This window comes from Sorex araneus, chromosome 3, assembly GCF_027595985.1.
Source record: "Sorex araneus isolate mSorAra2 chromosome 3, mSorAra2.pri, whole genome shotgun sequence".
NCBI classification, from domain to species: Eukaryota; Metazoa; Chordata; class Mammalia; order Eulipotyphla; family Soricidae; genus Sorex; species Sorex araneus.
The window spans coordinates 186,224,652-186,246,758 of record NC_073304.1 but is presented as its reverse complement, the minus strand read 5'-3'; the positions used below and the strand labels follow the sequence as shown (position 1 = coordinate 186,246,758).

The following is a 22,107-nucleotide window of genomic DNA, read 5'->3' as shown; positions in this document are numbered from 1 at the left end:
TGTAACTGTACCTCATGGTGATTCACTAATAAAAAAAATTTTTTTTAAAGTATTAGGAGGCTGAGACTGGACATTGCCCTGGTGTAGCCCTCTAGCACCACTCACAGTGATGTTGTCCAGACTTCCATGAGAAAAGAGTTTGGAAGCCCAGTGTGTGCTATTGTTGTAGCTATGAAGGGGAACTGGCAGCCCTAGAAAATAACTCATAAACTGTGCAAGACATTGTTTCCCCAATTCTACCTTAGAAAAAGGCATAAGTAAGAGAAAGCAATACAAAGGGTAAGTGTTTAACTTCTTACAAAAAGGGATGAATTGATATTCCAATATCCATTCACATGGATATTGAAATATTCCATATTCAACATCCATTTATATGGATATTAAAATATTTTTTAAATTCCAGTAATTATTTGGGAAAAAATTAGATACAATTACTAATCTGAAGTTAGATTCTATATGTACATAATTTAAAGTTACATATTTTATCAATGTCATGTTAATAAGATTAATCTGTGCAAGGAACATATTTATTTTCTTTCCATGCCAAAAATGAATTCTAAATACACAGAGTAGGGATAATAGTTTTTCTCTAAATCAATGCCTTTCAACCTTTTTGTGACTACATAACAATGAAAATTAGAAAAATATTACATGAACTTGACTACTAAGGCACAAATAACATTTATATATGAATATTTAAAATAGTACAACTACATGATTCAGATGGACTATGATTTAAATGACAATAAACTTTCACAGGCATTCAGAATATTTCTGTGGCCCAGCACAAGTCTACAGGACAATGACTGGAAACCACTGCTCTAAACTGACTTCGTTTTAACGAAGGTGATAAAATAAAAACTGCTGTTCTGAAAAACTTTTTTTTTCTTTTTGGGTCACACCGGCATTGCACAGGGGTTACCTCCTGTCTTTGCACTCAGGAGTTACTCCTGGCAGTGCTCAGGGGACCATATGGGATGCTGGGAATCGAACCCGGGTCGACCGCGTGCAAGGCAAACGCCCTATCCGCTGTGCTATTGCTCCAGCCCCAGTTGTTCTGAAAAACTTTAAAGAGTCTAATTGGCTAAAAAATGTAAGACCTGGAGCTGGAGCGATAGCACAGCAGGTAGAGCGTTTGCCTTGCACACGGCCGACCTGGGTTCAATTCCCAGCATCCCATATGGTCCCCTGAGCACCGCCAGGGGTAATTCCTGAGTGCAGAGTCAGGAGTGACCCCTGTGCATCGCCAGATGTGACCCCCGCCAAAAAATTGTAAGACCTGGAGGACTGAAGCAATAGTACAGCAGGCAGGGCACTTGTCTTGCATATGGCCAACCCGGGTTCAATCCCCAGCACCCCATATGATCCTGCAAGCCCACCAGAAGTTAACCCTAAATGCAGAGCCAGGAGTAAGCCCTGAGTACTACCAAGTGTGGTTCACCCCAAAATTAAATAAATGTAAAATTACCCCTTTAGCCTATCTCTGGAGCATAATCTAATTAAAAAGTCTGGAAGTGGGGAACTAGGAGGCACTCCCAGTACTGCCTGGTGAACCACATGGTACAAAATATATATTCTACACTCTTCTTTGAACCATCCCTGCTACATGAAAGAAGTTTTGATGAAGGAGTGTAGGATAACATTAGTTTGTCCTTTCTCCCTGACCACAGGGAGCTTAGGTTTATTGGGTTACACCCATTACAGTGCTCCAGAGGCACGTCCATTCCTCTGTGTCTATCTTTACCCTCTTTTCTGTGCTCTGCTTCCCCAATCAATCACCTTTATCTCCTAATCAAACTCTATTGACTTGTGAAGTTAGCTTCTTCTAGGAAACTGGGTTTGTATTCATAAGTTATATTGCTTTTATTGTAAGATATATGCTTTTCTCTTCTCCTTATGTCCTTCGCATAGTTACTTTAGAGCAATGTCCTTTGTGAAGACAGTTAATGCTATGCTTTTGTAATTGGGAGTTAACTGACTCCGAATAATATTCACTCCTGGGCAGCTGTTTTCTGTTTTCTCGACTTAAGCCTCAGTTGCCCTTAGTTCCTAGCACCCAAAAGCAGGGTTCCGACAAGGGACTGGATGAACCCAGGGCAAGCTGTAAGCTACCCTAGCATTGAAATGGGGCAGGCCAGGCACCATAATACTTAACTATAAGTTAAGAACATGGTCATGGACAAGTTCTGTCATGATCCAAAGAGTAGCAACTGGATTAAGACCCTACTAGGGTTAGGAAAGACTAATCTGGCCTGAGAATTGTAGTCTGAGACCTATAGCAAGATGTACCCAGGAAAGCCACCCTATAAGCTAAATGTAACTCTCACTGTGCCCATACAAAATGACTAATAATATTAAGGAGTAGAATTAAAATGAATGTTTAAATGGTTATTGGACTAAGGAAAAGAAAAAGACACCCCGAGGTGGTATTTCGCCCTTGAGCGGATCTCTTGGTTGCAGGAGATGAGGAAGGGTTTCCATAGGTTGATTGTGCTACTGGACCTACGTGTGGTGGCTAGGCTTGGATGAAGGCTGCAAGACTGAGGGCAGAGAGACTAGCATGGGGAACAGGAGGAGACTGGAATGGGGAGTCGAGTGAGACTGGAACAGGCGCATGAGGAGAATGGAATAAAGGACAATTTATCACCAACCAGCCTGGCAGCCTGCTCCTTCCTTCATGCGTCTGTTGGTGGTGGCTGCAGGCCAGGGTGGGGCAGCGGCTCATAGACACCAAATGCACGTAGCTGGAAAAGAGAGACCACCGTCTGCCGTGCTCACTTATTTATTTTGTGATTACACAGAGTTAAATTGTTTGTAAGACAGAGATAATGATGTGGACGTCAGGCACTGGCACAAATAAAAGGGTAGTAGAAGTCTGGAAGAGAGTTTAGTTTTGTACATGCATTAAAAGTGGACTTCCTTGGGTCTAGAGCAATAGCACAGTGGGTAGGGCATTTGCCTTGCAGGGCAAGGGTTCGATTCCCAGCATCCCATATGGTCCCCTGAGCACCGCCAGGGGTAATTCCTGAGTGCGGAGCCAGCAGTAATCCCTGTGCATCAATGGGTGTGACCCCAAAAAAGGCAAAAAAAAAAAATGGACTTCCCTCCAAGGGTACAGACAAACTAAAGTATTCAGTCCTTCCTATGACAAACAGAAGAACAAAAGGAACCAGGATGTGGTTCACTGGCAAAGCATATACTTTGTATGTGTGAGGTCCTAGGTTCAACCTCAAAATACAAAAACGAAGTTGTAAATAAAAATGAAATTAAAACATTTTAAATGTCGAATAAGGTTGGCATGATAGTAGGGCATTTGTTCTGCACACGGCCAACCCAGATTTGATCTTTGGCACCACCAAGAGTGATCCCTGAGCACAGAGCCAGGAATAAGCCCTGCGCACCACCAGGTATGGTCCTGGTGGACCCTCCCCCCACAAAAAAAAAAAGCTGAATAAGACTGCTGAAAGTAAGAAACTTCCATTAATTTGCTTTTACTACAGCATTGACTTTAGTAGAATTAATGGAAGACTTCTCTCACTGAAATGTGTATAAATCTTTTAAAAAGCTAATCAAGTCTCGGGGGCTGGAGCAATAGCAGAGCGGGTAGGGCGTTTGCCTTGCACGAGGCCAACCCGGGTTAGAGTCCCAGGATCCCACATGGTCCCCTGAAGCACTGCCAGGGGTGATTCCTGAGTGCGGAGTCAGGGGTGATTCCTGAGTGCGGAGCCAGGAGTGACACCTGTGAATCGCCGGGTGTGACCCAAAAAGCAAAAAAAAAGCTAATCAAGTCTCTTTATATATAAAGAGACTTATATATAAAGCTATATCTTTGGATATAGCTTTATATCCAAAAATGCCTTTCCTAGAAACCTAGGAGTTTTAGAAAAGTTTGTATCACTCAATGCAAAGATCATCAACAAAATATTAGTAAATAGAATCCAACGACTCATCAAAAAGATCATACACCATGACCAAGTAGGATTCATTCCAGGGATGCAAGGATGGTTTAACATTCGCAAGTCAATCAACATAATTCATCATGTTAATAAAAGAAATAATAAAAACCATCTGATCATATCAATAGATGCAGAGAAAGCATTTGACAAGACTCAGCACCCTTTTATGATGAAAACTCTCAGCAGAATGGGCATCAAAGGAACTTTCCTCAATATAGTCAAAGCCATCTACCAAAAGCCCACGGCAAATATCATTCTCAATGGGGAAAAACTGAAAGCCTTCCCTCTAAGATCGGGCACAAGGCAAGGTTACCTGCTTTTGCCACTCCTATTCAATATAGTACTGGAAGTCCTGGCCATAGCAGTTAGACAAGGAAAAGATATCAAGGCATACAGATAGGAAAGAAAGAGATCAAGTTATCACTATTTGCAAATGATATGATACTATACTTGGAAAACCCTAAAGACTCTACAGAAAAGCTCCTAGAAACAATAAGTCGGTATAGTAAAGTAGCAGGCTACAAAATCAACACCCAAAAGTCCATGGCTTTCTTATATACAAATAATGAAAGAGAAGAAAGAGACATTAAAAAAACAATCCCATTCACAATAGTACCTCAGAAAATCAAGTACCTTGGAATCAGGTTAACCAAAGAGATGAAGGACCTACACAAGGAAAATTACAAAACACTACTTCAAGAAATAAAGGAGGACACTAGGAAATGAAGACACATCCCCTGCTCATGGATAGGGAGAATTAACATTATCAAAATGGCAATACTACCCAAAGCACTATACAAATTTAATGCGGTCCCTATCAGGATACCCATGACATTTTTTAAAGAAATAGACAAAACACTCCTGAAATTTATATGGAACAACAAACCCCCACGAATAGCTAAAGCAACCCTTGGAAAAAAGAAGATGGGTGGCGTCACCTTTCCCAACTTCAAACTCTACTACAAAGCAGTAGTAATTAAAACAGCATGGTATTGGGATAAAAACAGACCTGCAGACCAATGGAACAGAGTTGAATATCCTGTCACAGACCCCCAAATATATGGCCTCTTAATCTTTGACAAAGGAGCAATAAATGCAAAGTGGAACAAGGAAAGCCTCTTCAACAAGTGGTGCTGGGAAAACTGGATAGCTACTTGCAAAAAAAATGAACTCTGACCTCTGTCTAATGCCAGGCACAAAAGTCAGATCTAAGTGGATTAAAGACCTCAATATCAGACATGAATCTATAAGGTTCATAGAAGAAAATGTAGGCAGAACTCTCCATGACATTGAAGCTAAAAGCATCTTTAAGGACAAAATAGCACTGACCATGCAAGTGGAAGCAAACATAAACAAATGGGACTACATCAAACTAAGAAGCTTCTGCACTTCAAAAGAAACAGTGACCAAAATACAGAAAGAGCCCACAGAATGGGAAAGAATATTTACCCAATACCCATCTGATAAGGGATTAATATCCAGGATATACAAGACACTTGTAGAATTATATAAGAAAAAAACCTCCAACCCTATCAAAAAATGGCGAGAAGAAATGAACAGAAGTTTCCTCAAAAAAGAAATACAAATGGCCAAAAGGCACATGAAAAAATGCTCCACATGCCTAGTCATCAGGGAGATGCAAATCAAAACAACAATGAGATATCATCTCACACCACGGAGACTGGCACACATTCAAAAGAACAAAAGCAACCAGTGCTGGCGTGGATGTGGGGGAAAAGGAACGCTCCTTCACTGTTGGTGGGAATACCGACTGGTCCAGCCTTTCTGGAAAACAATATGGACAGTCCTTCAAAAGCTAGAAATTGAGCTTCCATATGACCTCACAATACCACTTCTGGGAATATATCCTGAGGATGCAAAAGAGCACAGTAGAAATGACATCTGTACCTATATATTAATTGCAGCACTGTTCACAATAGCCAAAATATGGAAACAACCTAAGTGCCCGAGAACAGAGGACTGGTTAAAGAACCTTTGGTACATCTACACAATGGAATACTATGCAACTGTTAGAAGAGATGAAGTCATGAAATTTGCTTATAAATGGATAAACATGGAGAGTATCATGCTAAGTGAAATGAGTCAGAAAGAGAGGGACAGACATAGAGGGACTGCACTCATTTGTGGAGCGTAGGGCAGCATCACATGAGGCTGACACCCAAGGACAGTAGATACAAGGCCCAGGGGGATTGCTCCATCCCTGGAAGATTGCTTCATGAGCGGAGGGGAGAAGGCACATGGAATAGAGAAGGGATCACTAAGAAAATGATGGCTAGAGGAACAGTTGGGATGGGAGATGCATGCCGAAAGTAGATAATGGACCAAACACGATGACCTCTCAGTGTCTGTGTTGCAAGCGATAAGCCCAAAAGTAGAGAGAGTATGGGGAATATTGTCTGCCAGAGAGGCAGGGGGAGGGTGGGAAAGGGGGGGTATACCCGGGATATTGGTGGTGGGGAATGTGCACTGGTGGAGGGATGGGTGTTTGATCATTGTGAGATTGTAACCCAAACATGAAAGCTTGTAACTATCACATGGTGATTCAATAAAATTTAAAAAATTTAAAAAAAAAAATAAAGTTTGTATCATTCTGAACCCTGGTGATGTTGGGATAAACTAGGTGTGACAAATGGTGCTGTCAAGTCTCTTCTTTTTCCTTTTTTTTTTTTTTTGTTTTGGGGCCACACCTGGCAGTGCTCAGTAATCACTCCTAGAAGGCTTAGGGGACTTTATGCAATATTGGGGATCAGACCCAGGTTGGCTGCATGCAAGGCAAACACCTTACCCCTGTTATACTAACTCTCTACCCCGTCAAGTCCTTTCTTGAAGACTGATTATTGTCCATCCCGAAAACTGTGTAATGGGCGGCTAGAGTGATAGTACAGCAGGTAGGGCATTTGCCTTGCACACACCCAACTATCACATGTGCTTTAAAAGGAAAAGTGGCTGCAGGATAGCTAAAATAATAGAGTACATGTATTCGATCTGAATTCAGTCTCCAGCACCATGAGGTGTAACCCTTGAGAACACCAAACAGAATATCCCATTTTAAAAAGGAAAAGGGAGGCAGAGGGACAGGGCAGGTAGCATGCTTGCCTTGCACATGGCCAACCTGTTCAACCAAGTTTAATTCCCAGCATGGTCCCTGAGCACTCCCAGGAGTAATGGAGTAATTTCTGAGTACAGCATCAGGAATAAGTCCCTATAAGCATTGCCAGTGTGGCGCCAAAACTGAGAGGAAGGGGTAGAGGGGAAAATACCTGAAGGAAGAGAAATAAGCAGTAAAGTATAGATGGTCCTTGGAAATAAACTTCAGGAAGTCAATAAATCAAGAAATGTTTGGGAGTTACCCTTTAATCAGTCAGCCATTCTCAGGAAATAATGAAGAGAATCACCAGAGCACAAAGTCTTTATTCTTTGACAATAACCTAGCAACTAGATTCTTACTTGCACAGAAAGCCAGAAGTCAAGGTAACACTGGGAAAAGCTTATATAATTAGTCTTGCAAAGCAACTCATAGTACATTATTCTGAAATCACCTAAACAACTTACTCCAGGTATAAAACAAAATACCTTTACTCTCTGCTCTCCCTTACTTATTTAATAATAAACTATTTTGCTCCAGTGTCTTCTCCTAAAATTCTCTTGAGAGAATATACAATAAACTAAGAAAGGGGGGGGGGGTGGAAATCAGCTCAAGTTGGGAGAAGATTGGAACTCCCTTTTCCTGCAGAGAATCAGTCTGAAAACGACTGTTCCCAAAAATATTCAGGTGAGAGAGACCAGCTGTCATACCACTCAGATCAACCTGATCCGAGATGGAGCCTGATAATTGCTTTGGTGAGTACTTTAAGTATCTGTGCCATGTAGATGTTCATGCAGACTTGGCCAGTCTTGACCTCCTTGTGTACTTAGTTCACCACCAGTACTGTGGTGGGTCAGGCTGAGAGAGCAGCACTCTATTGTTTCCCCTTGTAATCTACTAACTTGAGGAGTAAGATCTCAAGTGACAGACTGAGGGCTCTGGAGAGACAGAAGAGTCATATTGGGTAAAGGCAGACTTTCCAAAAATAATACTGACATTTGCATGGAAGTTGTTTCCAGTTGGTAAATAATAAATGCAGTTATACATACAAAAGTCATTTGCCAAACCTTTTTCTATTTAAAACATATTCAAACATGTACTGTACTAAAGAGACAGCACAGGAGTCAGGGGGGCATGTTTCGCATGCACAAGACCCTGGTTCAATCCCCAGCACCACATTGTCCCTCCACAAGCAATCCTAGTTGCTCCAAGTACCACTGGGGTCTCGTTGGTTCCCGGTTCTGCAGTACCCCAGCACCATTTCCCCAAGACTGCTTTGGGAGCCCCTCAAAAATATTGTTTATTTAGCATATGCATTGTATCATTAATTATTCATCCCCTGCTTCTGTTCCATGAGTTCAGAGTACATGAGAGCAGAAGTGTCACAAAAGAGCAGAGAAGGCGGCTGGAGAGATAGCATAGCAGGCAGGGCACTTCCCTTGCATGTGGCCCACCCAGATTCAATCCCTGGCACCGCAAATGGTCCTTCAAACACTGCCGAGAGTGAGCACAGGGCCAATAGCAAGCCCTGAGCACAGCCAGGTATGGTTCCAAAACACAAACAAATAAAAAGAGCAGAAACTTAGACTGAAGTATGCACTGAGTCAGGAAGTATAAAACAAACTTATCTAGGAAACTAGTCCTTGAAGACTGGGCAGGGGGGAGAGCAAAAAGCCAGATCACAGTACTTCAAAGGATAGAATGTGACCTCATATATTCCAAAACATGTGAACCACTAAAAATGGAGGATCTGAGTATAAGAAGATGGCACATATCCCATCTGGAGACTTTAAAGAAAAGTACACCTACATGACAGGAAGGGGAAGACAAGGATCAGACATGTCCAAGGGATTTGGAGATTAGAAAGCAACCTCCTTCTAAATTTCACCAGTATCACCACGAATAAACTACATTTTAAAAGTCATTTTTGGGGTCTGGCTCAAGAACACAGATGTTCCGGGCATGTGTTTGTTTTGGAGACTTTGTTATTATTACTATTTTTGGTTTATTGGTCATACCAGGTGGTGCTCTGGGCTCACTCCTAGCTCTGATCTCAGAGATCACTCCTGACAGTGTTTAGGGGGCCATATGTGGTGCCAGGGATTGACCCTGGGAAAATCCCCTGTAAGACAAGCACTCTACCCACTGTACTATGGTTCTGGCCCCAAGAATACAAATTTACCTTATCCAGGCCAAGCTCACACAACCATTTGGAGCAGTGTTTACAATGACCTTAACCAAGTAGATCTAGCTAGAAACCAGCAAAAAACTTCATCTGATTCCTGGGTGAATGACAGTGCCTGACCCCTGAATCAACCTTTTCATGTTTACAAAGTCCCTAACCAGCACTAACCACAGCTGTTCCGAGTGTCCTATCCTGAGAATTATGACAACCAGAGGAAATAGGGATGAAGGAAATATGTGTTTAGGGGTATACCTAATAATAACTGTTCCCACATACTTATTTAAGATAAACTTGAATTCTGATAGTGGAAGCAGACACCACAGCAAGTACAAATGAGATCAAATAAAAAATAACCTAGAACATACCAAAAGGGAAGCGGCTGCATTCACCTGCCAAGGACACACATATACATGGTTCATGGGATTTTCCGTATGCAGATACATCTTTAAAGGCCCAGAACTCACCCTGACTAGCACTCGGGCCTGGGAGGCCAGCGTGAAGAGGTACTGACTAGCACCATCCTGCATCTTAATACCAAGGTCGCTAATGTTTTATGAATCCTTTATGAAGATTAGAGAAAACAACAACAACAACACTGGCCTTCTCAGTATCTGGGGTTCTAATGATGAAATGTTTACTACCAGGCTGAGGGGCTGTGCTGGAACAAGTCATCATAAGCAATTTTTTTTCAGCTAGGCAGCTAGAACCGTTGGTCATTTATTGAAGGACTGGGTTCGAACGCAGGATAGAGCAGAAACTGAAGGGGTTGCTGTGCTCATACCTGGCCTAGCAGCAACAAAATCCTCTGGACACACCAGACTCTCCCAGGTCCCAGCTCAGAGAAGCAAAGCCTTTCTCGGTCTGGAAGACCAACTCACCACCTATTACCTCCTAATTCTCTACAAAGTCTTAGACCTCGGCAAGTGCTCCCCTACTCCCTCCAGCCCTCGTTAAGAACCCGGCCTCAGTCCTCCCGCTAAGGTCCATCCTCCTCTAAATCTCACCGGACTGGCCCCTTTATCTTCCGCAGCCACAATCCGACCCCGAATGCGGCCCTTCGGCACAGCCTGCTCGACAGCTGGCAGGTTCGGGCTAGTCCGGGGCGGGGACTGGGGAGGCCTGAAAGTTGAGGAGGGCGGAGACGCAGATACATCTTTAAAGGCCCGGAACTCGCCCTGAGGCGCTTCGACTCCCGCCCGGCGGCGCAGAGAGGGCTGAAGAACTTCGCAGGACCGGAATCCCCCCCTGTCTTACCGGTCCGGGGCCGCCATGGGACGCTACCGCATTCGCGTGGCCACCGGAGCCTGGCTCTTCTCCGGGTCGCACAACCGCGTGCAGCTGTGGCTAGTCGGGGCGCGCGGGGAGGCGAAGCTGGAGCTGCAGCTACGGCCAGTGCGGGGCCAGGTCAGCGGGCAAGGGCAGGCACTCGGATCCAGGTCCAGCTGGGCTCGCGGTGGGCGGGCGGCTCGGACCTGGGAGGCCGGGTGAAGAGGCGCTGTGCTAGCACTTACAAGTACTTGGGATGCCGATGCTGGGCGGGGTGAGGGTCGCCAGTCAGGGTTAGGGCGGTACCTAATTTCCATCCCCTTTCCCCACCCCATCCTTCCAACTTCCAGCCCAAAGGCCCAGGAGGCAGGGTCTACCCTGAGGCTCCTACCGTTAGCAGCCGGAACCGTGACTGCTCACTTAATGGAGTCAATTACACCACGGGCCACAACACAACCCCTCTCCCCCCTGTGCCACAGGGAGCCAGGGACCCACGGTGCACTGTCACGCGGAGAGACTGTCTCCGTGGTCAAAGGAGACTTCACAAAGCTCCCACCCCACTTTTGATCCCCAGTCCCCCAAAACTGTCCTCTCCTAGGACCTAATGACTAATTTTCCCTGCTGGGTTCTGGCTCCCATAGGAGGAGGAGTTTGAACACGAAGTGCCTGAAGACCTGGGACCACTGCAGTTCGTGAAGCTGAGCAAACACCACTCCCTAGTGGACGACGCTTGGTTCTGTGACAACATCACAGTGCAGGGTCCTGGAGCCGGCCCAGAGGCTACCTTCCCATGCTACCGCTGGGTGCAGGGAGAGGGTTTGCTGAGCCTGCCAGAGGGCACTGGTGAGGGATGGTGGGGAAACAAGTGCAAAGCCTGGAGAAGTGCACCCAGGCCCAGTGAGATAGGATTGAAGAATCTCTTTTTTATTAGAAAAAAGCAGGTTAAGTGTGCAAAAGAAATGTGAGAAAATGATCCAATGCCGAAGTAATGCATACAGTGAATGGCTGCAAAATGGGACTAGACAGGGAAGTTAAGTGATCTTAGTGGAGTCTTCCACCAAGAAGAGGGCAGGAAGTAGGAGTCACAGGACTGGGGGAAAACAGAGTGAAGTAGAAAAGAACAGGCAAAGTGACAAGGTGGGGAAGCAGCAAGTGAGGGTAACATGAAATGGGAGAGAATGGAGCCCTTGAGAGGAGAAAGCTTGGAAAACCAATAAAGATACCACATGGGCAAACTGGTTTGGAGCCCCACAAAGTAAACAGCTAAAAAAAGTAATAAAGATAGGACAAAGACAAACTGGTTTGGTTGGAAAAACTCAGAAGACAACTAGGACGACAAATGAGCATGGGAATAAGGATAGGAAATTAAGAATGTGTTCTGCTTGGAAATAAATAACAGGCGAACAAAGAAAAACTAGGAGTAAGAGCAGTTAAGAATGGAAACATTAGGGCCATAGAGATAATATGGGGTTAAGGTGAGTGGCTTCACATGGACAATCCAGGTTTTATCCTTGATGCAGCATTTGGTCCCCTGAGCACTTCCAGGAGTGATCCTTGAGCACAGAGCCAGGAGTAATACCTGAGCACTGCTAAGTGTGGCATAAACCATCCCCCTGGAGGATGAAACATTAAATACAGAGTTTGAGACACATGATTCTAAGTATAGAAGAATAAGTATATGCACAGGTCCAAGTCAATAAACATTGATGGTAGTCATAAGAAAGATGAAGCCAGGTAAAGAAAGCAAATGCAGATATTTCTCAATGACTTCTGAACAGGTGGTCAGTGAGGTGCAAGACATGTGAATTTAACCAAAGCAATACATAGTCAAAAATATATGTAGGCATACTGTGATTGAAATTTTATCATCTCTAAGTAAGCAGGGGTATATCTACACATATTGAGGTGTGAGTATATATTCCTGAAATTAATGTAGTATTGTAATCAATGGAAAATAAATTTTAGAAAAGATTTTATCACACTATCAAACTGATCTGTGCAACTAGAGATACTGATGAAATTGGATCAGGTAGGACAAGATGAGTTAAAGAATTAGAGTGGCAAACATTTAGATTTTTGTTTCAAAGCAAGAAATGAAAGCTGAGATAGGTGAAACCAGGAGCATAAAGTTAGTAAAAATAGAGTAATAAGAGTAATGGGGAATCAATCACTGGAGGCAAAGTCAGTGATAAATAAGAGCATGACTTCCTTTCATATCATTATGAAAGGAAGACGAAGATAAGCAAGTTACAAAAAACTGTGTGGCAAATCTTTTTAATATCTTCTCAGCCCGCCTAGCAGGAAACAATGCATTGGACATATTTCAGAAGCATCGAGAGAAGGAACTGAAGGAAAGACAACAGACATACTGGTGACCACTCCCCCATAACGTCCCTCCCCCATTGTTTCCCCTTCCCTGACTCTGCCCCATCACTGACCTAGACAATCCCAAAACTCTTTTCCTCATCTCCTAGCTGGGCCACCTGGAAGGAGGGGTTACCCCTGACAATAGCTGCAAGCTCTAAGGATGATCTACCTCCAAATATGAGATTCCATGAGGACAAGAGGCTAGACTTTGAATGGACACTGAAAGCAGGGTGAGAAAAATTCTGGAAGCTGAATGGAATAGGGCTGAGAATGTAAGAATAATGATAAATGGTCAGGGGCTGAGAAATCAGTCAACGGTTGCATCCATCACCTGTCTTAGGGCGCTGGAGACTATCCTCAAGCGTGTTTACACCTTCCTGAGCTCCTGGGACCACTTGGAGGATTTTGATCAGATCTTCTGGGGCCAAAAGAGCGCTCTGGCTGGTCAGTAGTTCCCCCAGGTCTCCACAACCCCTTGATGGACATTTCTGATGACCAAACTTCATACTCTAGCCAGTAATTAGACAAACTTCATACTCCACAGTCCCTCATAAGTCCTTGCCAGTTGATCTTGTCATCTCACATAGGCCTAAAGATGAAAACACAGGAGTTATATATGAGATAGTCATGCCAGAATCCTTGAAGCAGAGGCTAGAAGAGAAGACTAAGAATACTGTTTTCCTCTTGCCCTCTACTCTCAGAGAAGGTTCACCAGTGCTGGCAGGAAGATGAATTTTTTGGCTATCAGTTCCTCAATGGAGCTAACCCCATGCTGTTAAGACGCTCTACCTCTCTGCCCTCTCGCCTGATACTGCCTGCAGGGATGGAGGAGCTTCAGACTCAGCTGGAGAAAGAACTCCAGGTACCCCCTCTCACTCTGCCTTATTCTACCCTTGAATGTGAGGAGGAGGGCACTGAAGGGAAGGGACCCAAAAGAAGCCAAGAAAAGGACAATGTGGTAATCTAATGCTCTGGGTAGAGTCCTGTGCTGGAAAAACCTAAAGATAAGATAAAAGTATTATATTGATGGTTGCAAAAGGAGATAGCAATAAATCAGGATATGAGGGAGAAAGGGGCCTGGACCTCTTCACAAGGGGAGGGAAATTTTAGGTTGTCTATGATGCAGAGAGGGCTGGGAGAGTATTGTCTTAAAATCTGGCCACAGGGCCAGAGCAATAGTACAGTGTGTAGGGAGCTTCCCTTACACTCAGCTGATCTGAGTTCTATTCCCTGCACCCCAGGTGCGCCCCCCCCCAAGCCCTGCCAGGAGTGATCCTGTAAAGACAGAAGTAAGCCCTATGTGGGTAAAATAAAAAATCCACCACTGCCACAGTGAATGATATGTCCCTGGATTCCACTCATTTTGCTCTTCACATAAAATGAGAGGAGAGGACTCTCCTTTCAGTAAAATGGGGATGTTTAGGGATGTTTTCTTCACTTGGACTCTGGAAATATAGGGGTAAAAAAGTTAAACTAGACTTAATGTCTTTACATTTTTCCCCTTCCCTTTTGTTCTATGTAGGTAGACTCTGAACTCTTAACTATAGACACATTCATTTTTCCCTAGAATGGTTCTCTATTTGAAGCTGATTTCATCCTGCTGGATGGAATTCCAACCAATGTGATACGAGGAGAGAAGCAATACCTGGCTGCCCCCCTCGTCATGCTGAAGATGGATCCTAATGGGAAGCTACTACCTTTGGTCATCCAGGTGAGGGATCCTGGGTACCCCTTTCCCAGCACTGTTCACCCCAATCTCAGTTCCCACTGAACCAGCCCCCCAACTCTTGTCTCCCAAGATCTATTCTCATAGACTGAGACCTGTCCTCGTGTCACTCTGCTTATAGCCTGATTTCCTCTGACTCATCTAACTGGAAGTACTTGTTCAGGAGTCATAAGGGCCTTTTGGAGTCTCATACTATATTCAGTGGTTCTCAAATTTTAGAGAGCAGCAGAATCACCTATAGGGCTTGTTAAAACACAGGTTGCTTGATTCTACTACCAGATTTTCTGAATCAGTAGGCCTAGGGTGGAAACAGAATTTGCATTTCTCAAATTGATTCCCAAAATGATTCTGATGTTACTTGTTTGAGAACACACCTTAAGAATTACTGAATTGTTCAACTACCTTTGACTCTTCCTATCCTCTCCTGAATAGATTTTCTCCCGAAGTTCTCAAGAGTTAATGAGATTTAGCAATTGTCTCACAAATTCGTCCTTATTCCCATTCCTCACTCTTACTCAAATCCCATCACATTTCTCCCACACCTTTGTTGGAAGCAGGAGTACAGGAAGGAGAGCCTAGCTCTTGTCAGACATAGCCTTGTCTCTGACTATGAAAGCATACAGACAGTGCCATAGCTAAAAAGAGGCAGGGGAGAAGGGATCCCAATCCTCCTAAGAGATTATAACCTTCTGGAAAACAGTATTCTTACCTTACGCGTGCTTTTCTATTAATGCTGAATAAGATCATATATAATAATATTAAGTATTCAATAAACATTTGACATCTTTTTTCCTAGATCCAGACTCCCAGCCCCAGCCTCCCCACCCCACCATTGTTCCTGCCCTCAGATCCTCCACTTGCCTGGCTCCTGGCAAAATCCTGGGTCCGAAATTCAGATTTTCAACTCCACCAGCTCCAATATCATTTGCTGAACACTCATCTGATAGCTGAGGTCATCGCTGTCGCCACCATGAGGTGCCTCCCAGGGCTGCACCCTATCTTCAAGGTATATATGCTAACTTTCCATACTTTGCACATTCTGTGTGTGTCAGAGACAAGAAACAGCTCGTTAAATAATCTGGCAAAGCCTAAAATCTAAACAGTACTGTGTAAAAGAAGACTGGTTCAATATCTTGAAACTTGTATTTGAATTGTCATTTTTCTTCAGGACATCTTATAAGGGAGGCCTCTGAAATTCTCAGAGATCTAAGTGTAGTAATGGGAGCACATAGCTGAAATACTGTTAGTAAAACAAAAATTTTAGGGACTGGAGCGATAGCACAGCGGGTAGGGCGTTTGCCTTGCACGCGGCCGACCTGGGTTCGATTCCCAGCATCCCATATGGTCCCCTGAGCACCGCCAGGGGTAACTACTGAGTGCAGAGCCAGGAGTTACCCCTGTGCATTGCCGGGTGTGACCCAAAAAACAAACAAAAAAAAAGTATTCTTGCCTAATAAAATTTAATTAGCCTTGAAATAAAATTGAACCCATCTTTATTATTTAGCCAAGAAGACAAGTGATGCCCCTAGAACCAATCAGAGAACATCTGAAACAAGAATCTGAAATCACAGTGAGAAGGTTCCCATCGCCACCACGACCACCACCCAGAAATAAATCAATATTGAAATGATCAGAGGATAGAGGCATGACTTTTACAATGAGTGAGGATGTTTTATCCCACCTGAGAAGTCTGCAAAGTAACATCAAAAGGCAAAAAAAGCAGTCTTTAAAGATACTTTAATCTTCCCAGAAGAGAGATAAATTAGACATAAATTAGCAAAGTGCTGATGGGAATGAGAAGGAAAAACATTAAAGACTCGGGTAATTACTGCCATGAGTAATTCCCCAATGTAGTAATGTAGAACCAGCCAGGAGTAACCCCTGAGTATCATGTGTGATCCAAAAACCAAAAATAAATAAATAAATAAATAATCAGGGAGGAGAGAGAGATCAATAGAACAGGGTGGGTAGGACATTTGCCATGCATGCGGTCGACCCAGATTTGATCGCCAGCACTCTATATGGTCCTCCAAGCATGCCAGGAATGATTCTTGAACACAGGGCCAAGAGTAAACTCTAAGCACCGTTGGGTATGGCTCCCCAAAAAGCTCGATGGGATCAGATTGTACAGGGGGTTAGATAATTGCCTTGTATGTACCCATCTCTGATTTAATCCCCAGTACTGCATATAGCCCCCCAAGTACTGTTAGGGGTCATCCCTGAGCACAGGAGTAAGCTCCATTGCAGACTTCGTCCTCCTCTGTGTCTGATAACTACTCAGCTGTTTGCCACAGGATGAAGTTATTTTGGAGACTGAAGATGGGTGGGGAGAGCAAGTAAGAGGGATATTAAATGTGAAGAGAAGCCTAACCTATCCCTTTATGCTTAGGTAGATAGCTCCATATGGTACCTCTAATTCTCACTAAAGGTTCCCACCACCAACCAATATTGAAATAATCAGAGGATAGAGGGATGGCTTTTATAATGAGTAGAGAATCTAAGTTAAGCTTTGAAGGTGTAAATAATATAAAAGGAAATCAAAGAGAGCTGATCCTAAAGGATACCTAAAGCCAATAAAAGTAACTGATAGCTACTATTCAAGAACCACTGTGTACCAAACATGATCACTCATACAAGTTATTAGTCCCAGGGCTGGAGCAATAGCACAGCGGGTAGGGCATTTGCCTTGCATGCGGCCAATCTGGGTTCGATTCCCAGTGTCCCATATGGTTCTCTGAGCACCACCAGGAGTAATTCCTGAGTACAGAGACAGGAGTAACCCCTGTGCATCACCGGGTATGACCCAAAAAGCAAAAAAAAAAAAAGTTATCGATGAGTCCCTATTATCAATCACCCTTGTTGATATACATAAGATTAACACTGAGGTTTACTGATTTAAAAAAAGTCTCAGGATAGTGAGGTGTGGAATGAAAACCTCATTTCAAAGTGAGATTGAAATTATGAAGTCATTGAAATCTTTGAAGTCATGAAGAGTATAAGATTGACTTATTGGAAAATTAAAGAGACCTGCATGTTAGGCAAGAGGGGGAAAAAAGGAAGCATTGAAGAAGTGAAAACCACTATTCTGGATGCCACATCCTACAAGGAAGGACCCACACATGTGCTCCATTATAATCATCCCACTCCAATCTCCTCCATCCTAGCTCCTGATCCCACATATCCGATACACCATGGAAATCAACACCCGGGCACGTACACAACTCATCTCAGATGGAGGTATATTTGATAAGGTAAGGAGAGAATGGGGCACAGGTCTGCCTACTTATCCAGCTATCTCTGACCTCCAGCCACCTTCAGTATCTCAGACCAACTTGTCCTGGCCCTTAACATTAGCCCCTCCCTTTATATGTAATATATAGTCACATATTCAAATGCAAAATCCCCACCTCTGAAACCTCTTCTATACTATCTAAAGCTCTTCCTCAAGATCTCTCTTCTCTTTTGACCAGGCAGTAAGCACAGGTGGAGGGGGCCATGTGCAGTTGATCCGCCGGGCCTTGGCTCAGCTGACCTACCGTTCCCTCTGTCCTCCTGAGGATCTGGCTGATAGGGGTCTGCTGGGAATCCCGAGTGCTCTCTATGCCCAAGATGCTTTACGGCTCTGGGAGACCATTGCCCGGTGAGTAAAAGTGGAAGCTAAGAAGGCATGGGGAGTGGGAAAATAGGGCTGTAGCCTGAGATTGTCAGTGGGCAGGGTCTGAAAAGGAAAACACTGGGAAGTCTAGGAAGAAAGCTATGGATAGCAAGCTGAGAAATCTTGAAAATCAGATTTTGTAAGGAAGTGCAAATACCAACCATGTATAGGGAATTACTAGAACCAATGACTCACATTTCTTTCCTTTTTATTTGTTCACTTTTGTTTTGGGCCGCACCAGCAAGTACTGAGGTTCTGTGCCAAGGGATCACTCCTGACAAGCTCGGGGGACCTTTGAGGTGCCAGGGATCAAATCTGGGTTTACTGTGTGCAAGGAAATATAATTTTTTCATTTCATTCCTTTCTGCACTCATTTTTAGAGAGATATAGGGAATATTGGAAGAGGAAAGTCTTAAAGAATCAGTATTCAAACAAAGAGTTAGTTGGACAAGGCTACAGAAAAAGTGGGATGAGATTGGAGCATTCTAGTTCCTACAGAGTTCAACTCTCTTCTGGGCAGGTATGTGGAGGGGATCGTTCGTCTATTCTACCATGGGGACGATACTGTGAGAGGGGACTCTGAGCTGCAGGCCTGGTGTCGGGAGATCACTGAGGTGGGGCTGTGCCAGGCCCAGGACCGAGGTAAGACCTATCCTCAGAGAGAGGAACTTCTCATATATCTTCCCAGAGAACCTTCTCAGCATTGGAGTTCTCAGAACACAACCCCAATCTTTCATCACACACACAAGTAGCCAAGTCCCACTATCTCCGCCTAAGACAATTTCTAGATACCCAGGGATCTTCCTCTCCAAGGATCCTGGACATCAACCTTTCCCTCCAGTGGCAATCCCAAGTCATGGATGCCCCTAAATAGCCAAAATATGGGGCTCAGTAACTCCAGAACTATAGCTTATGAGGACGCTGCCCAGTCCTAGCTGAGATCTATGCTTGTTATTCATGGCTGTCAAATTTTCTAAGAAAGGATATATATGGAAATATTTTTCCACCTAGACACATAATGACTGACTCTCCTCTCCCTCTCTTCTCCTGACTGCTACAAACCAATACACACAGAAAAGTCTATATACTGAACATTCCCCATATTGCAAATTTATATCTAGATAACAAACTCAAAAGCATATTGGCTTTTTTTTTTTTTTTGCTTTTTGGGTCACACCTGGCATTGCACAGGGATTACTCCTGGCTCATGCACTCAGGAATCACCCCTGGCGGTGCTCAGGGGACCATATGGGATGCTGGGACTCGAACCTGGGTCAGCCGCATGCGAGGCAAATGCCCTACCCGCTGTGCTATCGCTCCAGCCCCAAAAGTGTATTGGCTTTTGCTCAAATCTGAATTCAGTGCTCTGCCCACAGGACTCACATTTCCTTCGCAAATCCAGTGTCCCCCATTCCTTTTAGTATCTAGTCACTACTTTTAGTCCTGCTGTCCCCCACTGAAAATTAATCTCTGTGGAAGATCTCTGTCGAGCTCATCTTCTCTTGAGTTCATCTTCTAACACACATCAGTTAGCCTGAATGGCTTCAAACCATACTTCACCTGCCCTTCCATTTTAAACCATCATCTCTGCCTATATGGAAAAACTATATTTAGGTCTTTGGGATGTGGTGAGCAGTAAGCACATACCTGCACCCTGAAGGTGGCCTTCCCTATAATTCTAATCCTCCAAAGACCAAACTTTCTCTAGTTGCTCTCAGCAACATCCTTCAGTTTCCATGTGTCCCCAAAAGATACTTCCTGCCCTTGGCCATATTTTCCCCAGACAGTATCTGTGTACATTTAGAAAATTAAAACATATCTACCTACTCACATTAATCTCCACTAACTGATTCTCATTCTCACCTCCTCAATTCTCAAAGTTCACCTTTGACTGATTTTCCCAACAAACATTTTAAAGATTTTAAAACTAAAATCAGCATGGGGCTTGCTTTTCAAGCCCTTATTATTCCTTGAATGCATATCTTACTTGTCTGTCTCTATGTTTCCTTCCTGGCTTATTTTCACTTTGGAGAAGCCTGTGTTCTCTCTCAAACATGTACCTCTTCCTTTCTCTCCCTTCATATATCTCTAAGTTTTAATAAATATTACCTTGCTTCACAATAATAATAATAATATAAAATCAGCTTGGGATTAGTAGTCAGAAATCAGTGTTCAAAGTCAGCCTCTGCATTTTTCTAACTCTACAATCCTGACAAGCAGTCTAATCTCTCTGAGCTTTGGATGTTTTTATCTGTAAAATGAGAGCAATTATATTTGCTCCTTTTAACTGAATCAATTACTGGGTCTCTGAGCTCTAACCTCCACTATAAATGAGTGGTCTAAGATAACCCTTGTGGGAAGCTTCTCTTGACCATGACACTAGATATGTATGACTTCTCTTATAACTTAGACACAATTTCCTGTTTTGGAAAAGGAGGCAGCAACTCTAAATTGTTAATCACTTTTTTATGTAGAGTCTGTTTGCTCACTCAAATCTTTTCAGTCTGATTCCCATTTTAACAATAATTAATATTTCTCACAACTAGCTGTTACATACCCAGGTAATTTCTATAAAGTTTCCCATTTATAAGGAAGGTATCATCCATGTTTAGCAGATATAGATACTAAGGTCAGAGAACTAAATAAGGACCTAATGTAACCAAACTGTTCTGCTTGAGTCTGCATTGAAACCCATGCAAACATATCTGAATAAAGGAACCCATCAATTTATTCTGCAACCATAAATCCAATTTTGTTTTTGCCCAGGTTTCCCAGTCTCCTTCCAGTCCCAGAACCAACTCTGTCATTTCCTTACTATGTGTGTCTTCACATGCACTGCCCAGCATGGGGCCATCAACCAGGGACAGGTATGAACAGCCAATACCCAGGTGCTGACAACAAATGTCTAGGTCTTGGGATGCTCAAGGGAATTGGGGTTCAAACCATAAATATCAGAATCCTAGAATTACAATCTCTTCCCCCAGCTGGACTGGTATTCCTGGGTCCCTAATGCCCCATGCACAATGAGGATGCCCCCACCCACCACTAAGGAAGACGTAACAATGGCCACCATGATGGGCTCGCTACCCGATGTCCAACAGGCCTGTCTCCAAATGACCATCTCATGGCATCTGGGTCGCCGTCAGCCAGACATGGTAAGAGAGGACTCTGAAGGGATGACAGTTGGGAGGGGATGACAGGATTGAGGGACTAGACCCAACATGCTTCTCCCTTCAGTTCAGAAACTGACTGATCCTTTTTTTTTTCTTTTTTAGGTGCCTCTTGGGCATCACAAAGAAAAGTATTTCTCCAACCCCAAGTCCAAGGCTATACTATGCCAATTCCAAACAGATCTGGAAAACCTGGAGAAGGAAATTGTAGCCAGGAACAAGCAACTTGACCTTCCTTATGACTACCTGAAGCCTAGCAGCATAGAAAACAGTGTCACCATCTGAGTCCTACAGTGCCCCAATCTAAAAGGCTTCATTCAAATGAGCTCTAAGATTAACATTTCCAACTTGAATTGCATAGTTTCCTAAGTCTCTGCTGCTAAGATTCTTGTTTTCATCAGAAAAAAAAAAGACATTAAAATAATTCTTTCTTTAGAAAAAATTTGAACACTGGGTATGAAACTATCATTAACAGTTATTTTCCCCCAAAAAAAGGGAAAATAACAAAATAAAATATTCCCAAAAAGGTTCTATTTCCTTTCCCATTGAATATTTTTTCCCAGTAGCCTGCTTTGAGAGGAAGCAGAAAATCTTTGCTATTAAGGGACTAAATAGAAATTTCATGTTTTGTAGATCACACAGTCTGTCACTACTGAGCAGCTCACTCATTGTACCA

The 22,107-nt window shown here is 43.4% G+C and overlaps 1 protein-coding gene and 1 long non-coding RNA gene across 2 annotated transcripts in view; one reads left to right on the top strand and one right to left on the bottom strand.

The window, feature by feature from the left end:
• The window catches only part of LOC129403615 (uncharacterized), a 20,042-nt gene extending 6,581 nt beyond the window's left edge, over positions 1-13,461 (bottom strand). Inside the window, exon 1 of the long non-coding RNA XR_008629335.1 lies at positions 13,212-13,461. This is a non-coding gene — a long non-coding RNA (uncharacterized LOC129403615). The remainder of the gene's footprint in view (positions 1-13,211) is intronic.
• Positions 10,517-22,107, top strand: ALOX12 (arachidonate 12-lipoxygenase, 12S type). The gene is made up of 14 exons (XM_004604909.2): positions 10,517-10,651; positions 11,155-11,356; positions 12,803-12,884; positions 12,988-13,110; positions 13,221-13,324; positions 13,582-13,742; positions 14,448-14,591; positions 15,403-15,612; positions 17,771-17,857; positions 18,077-18,246; positions 18,782-18,903; positions 21,028-21,128; positions 21,246-21,416; positions 21,537-22,107. Exons 1-14 carry the CDS (start codon positions 10,517-10,519, stop codon positions 21,714-21,716), a joined length of 1,992 nt encoding a protein of 663 aa, XP_004604966.1. The 3' UTR covers positions 21,717-22,107.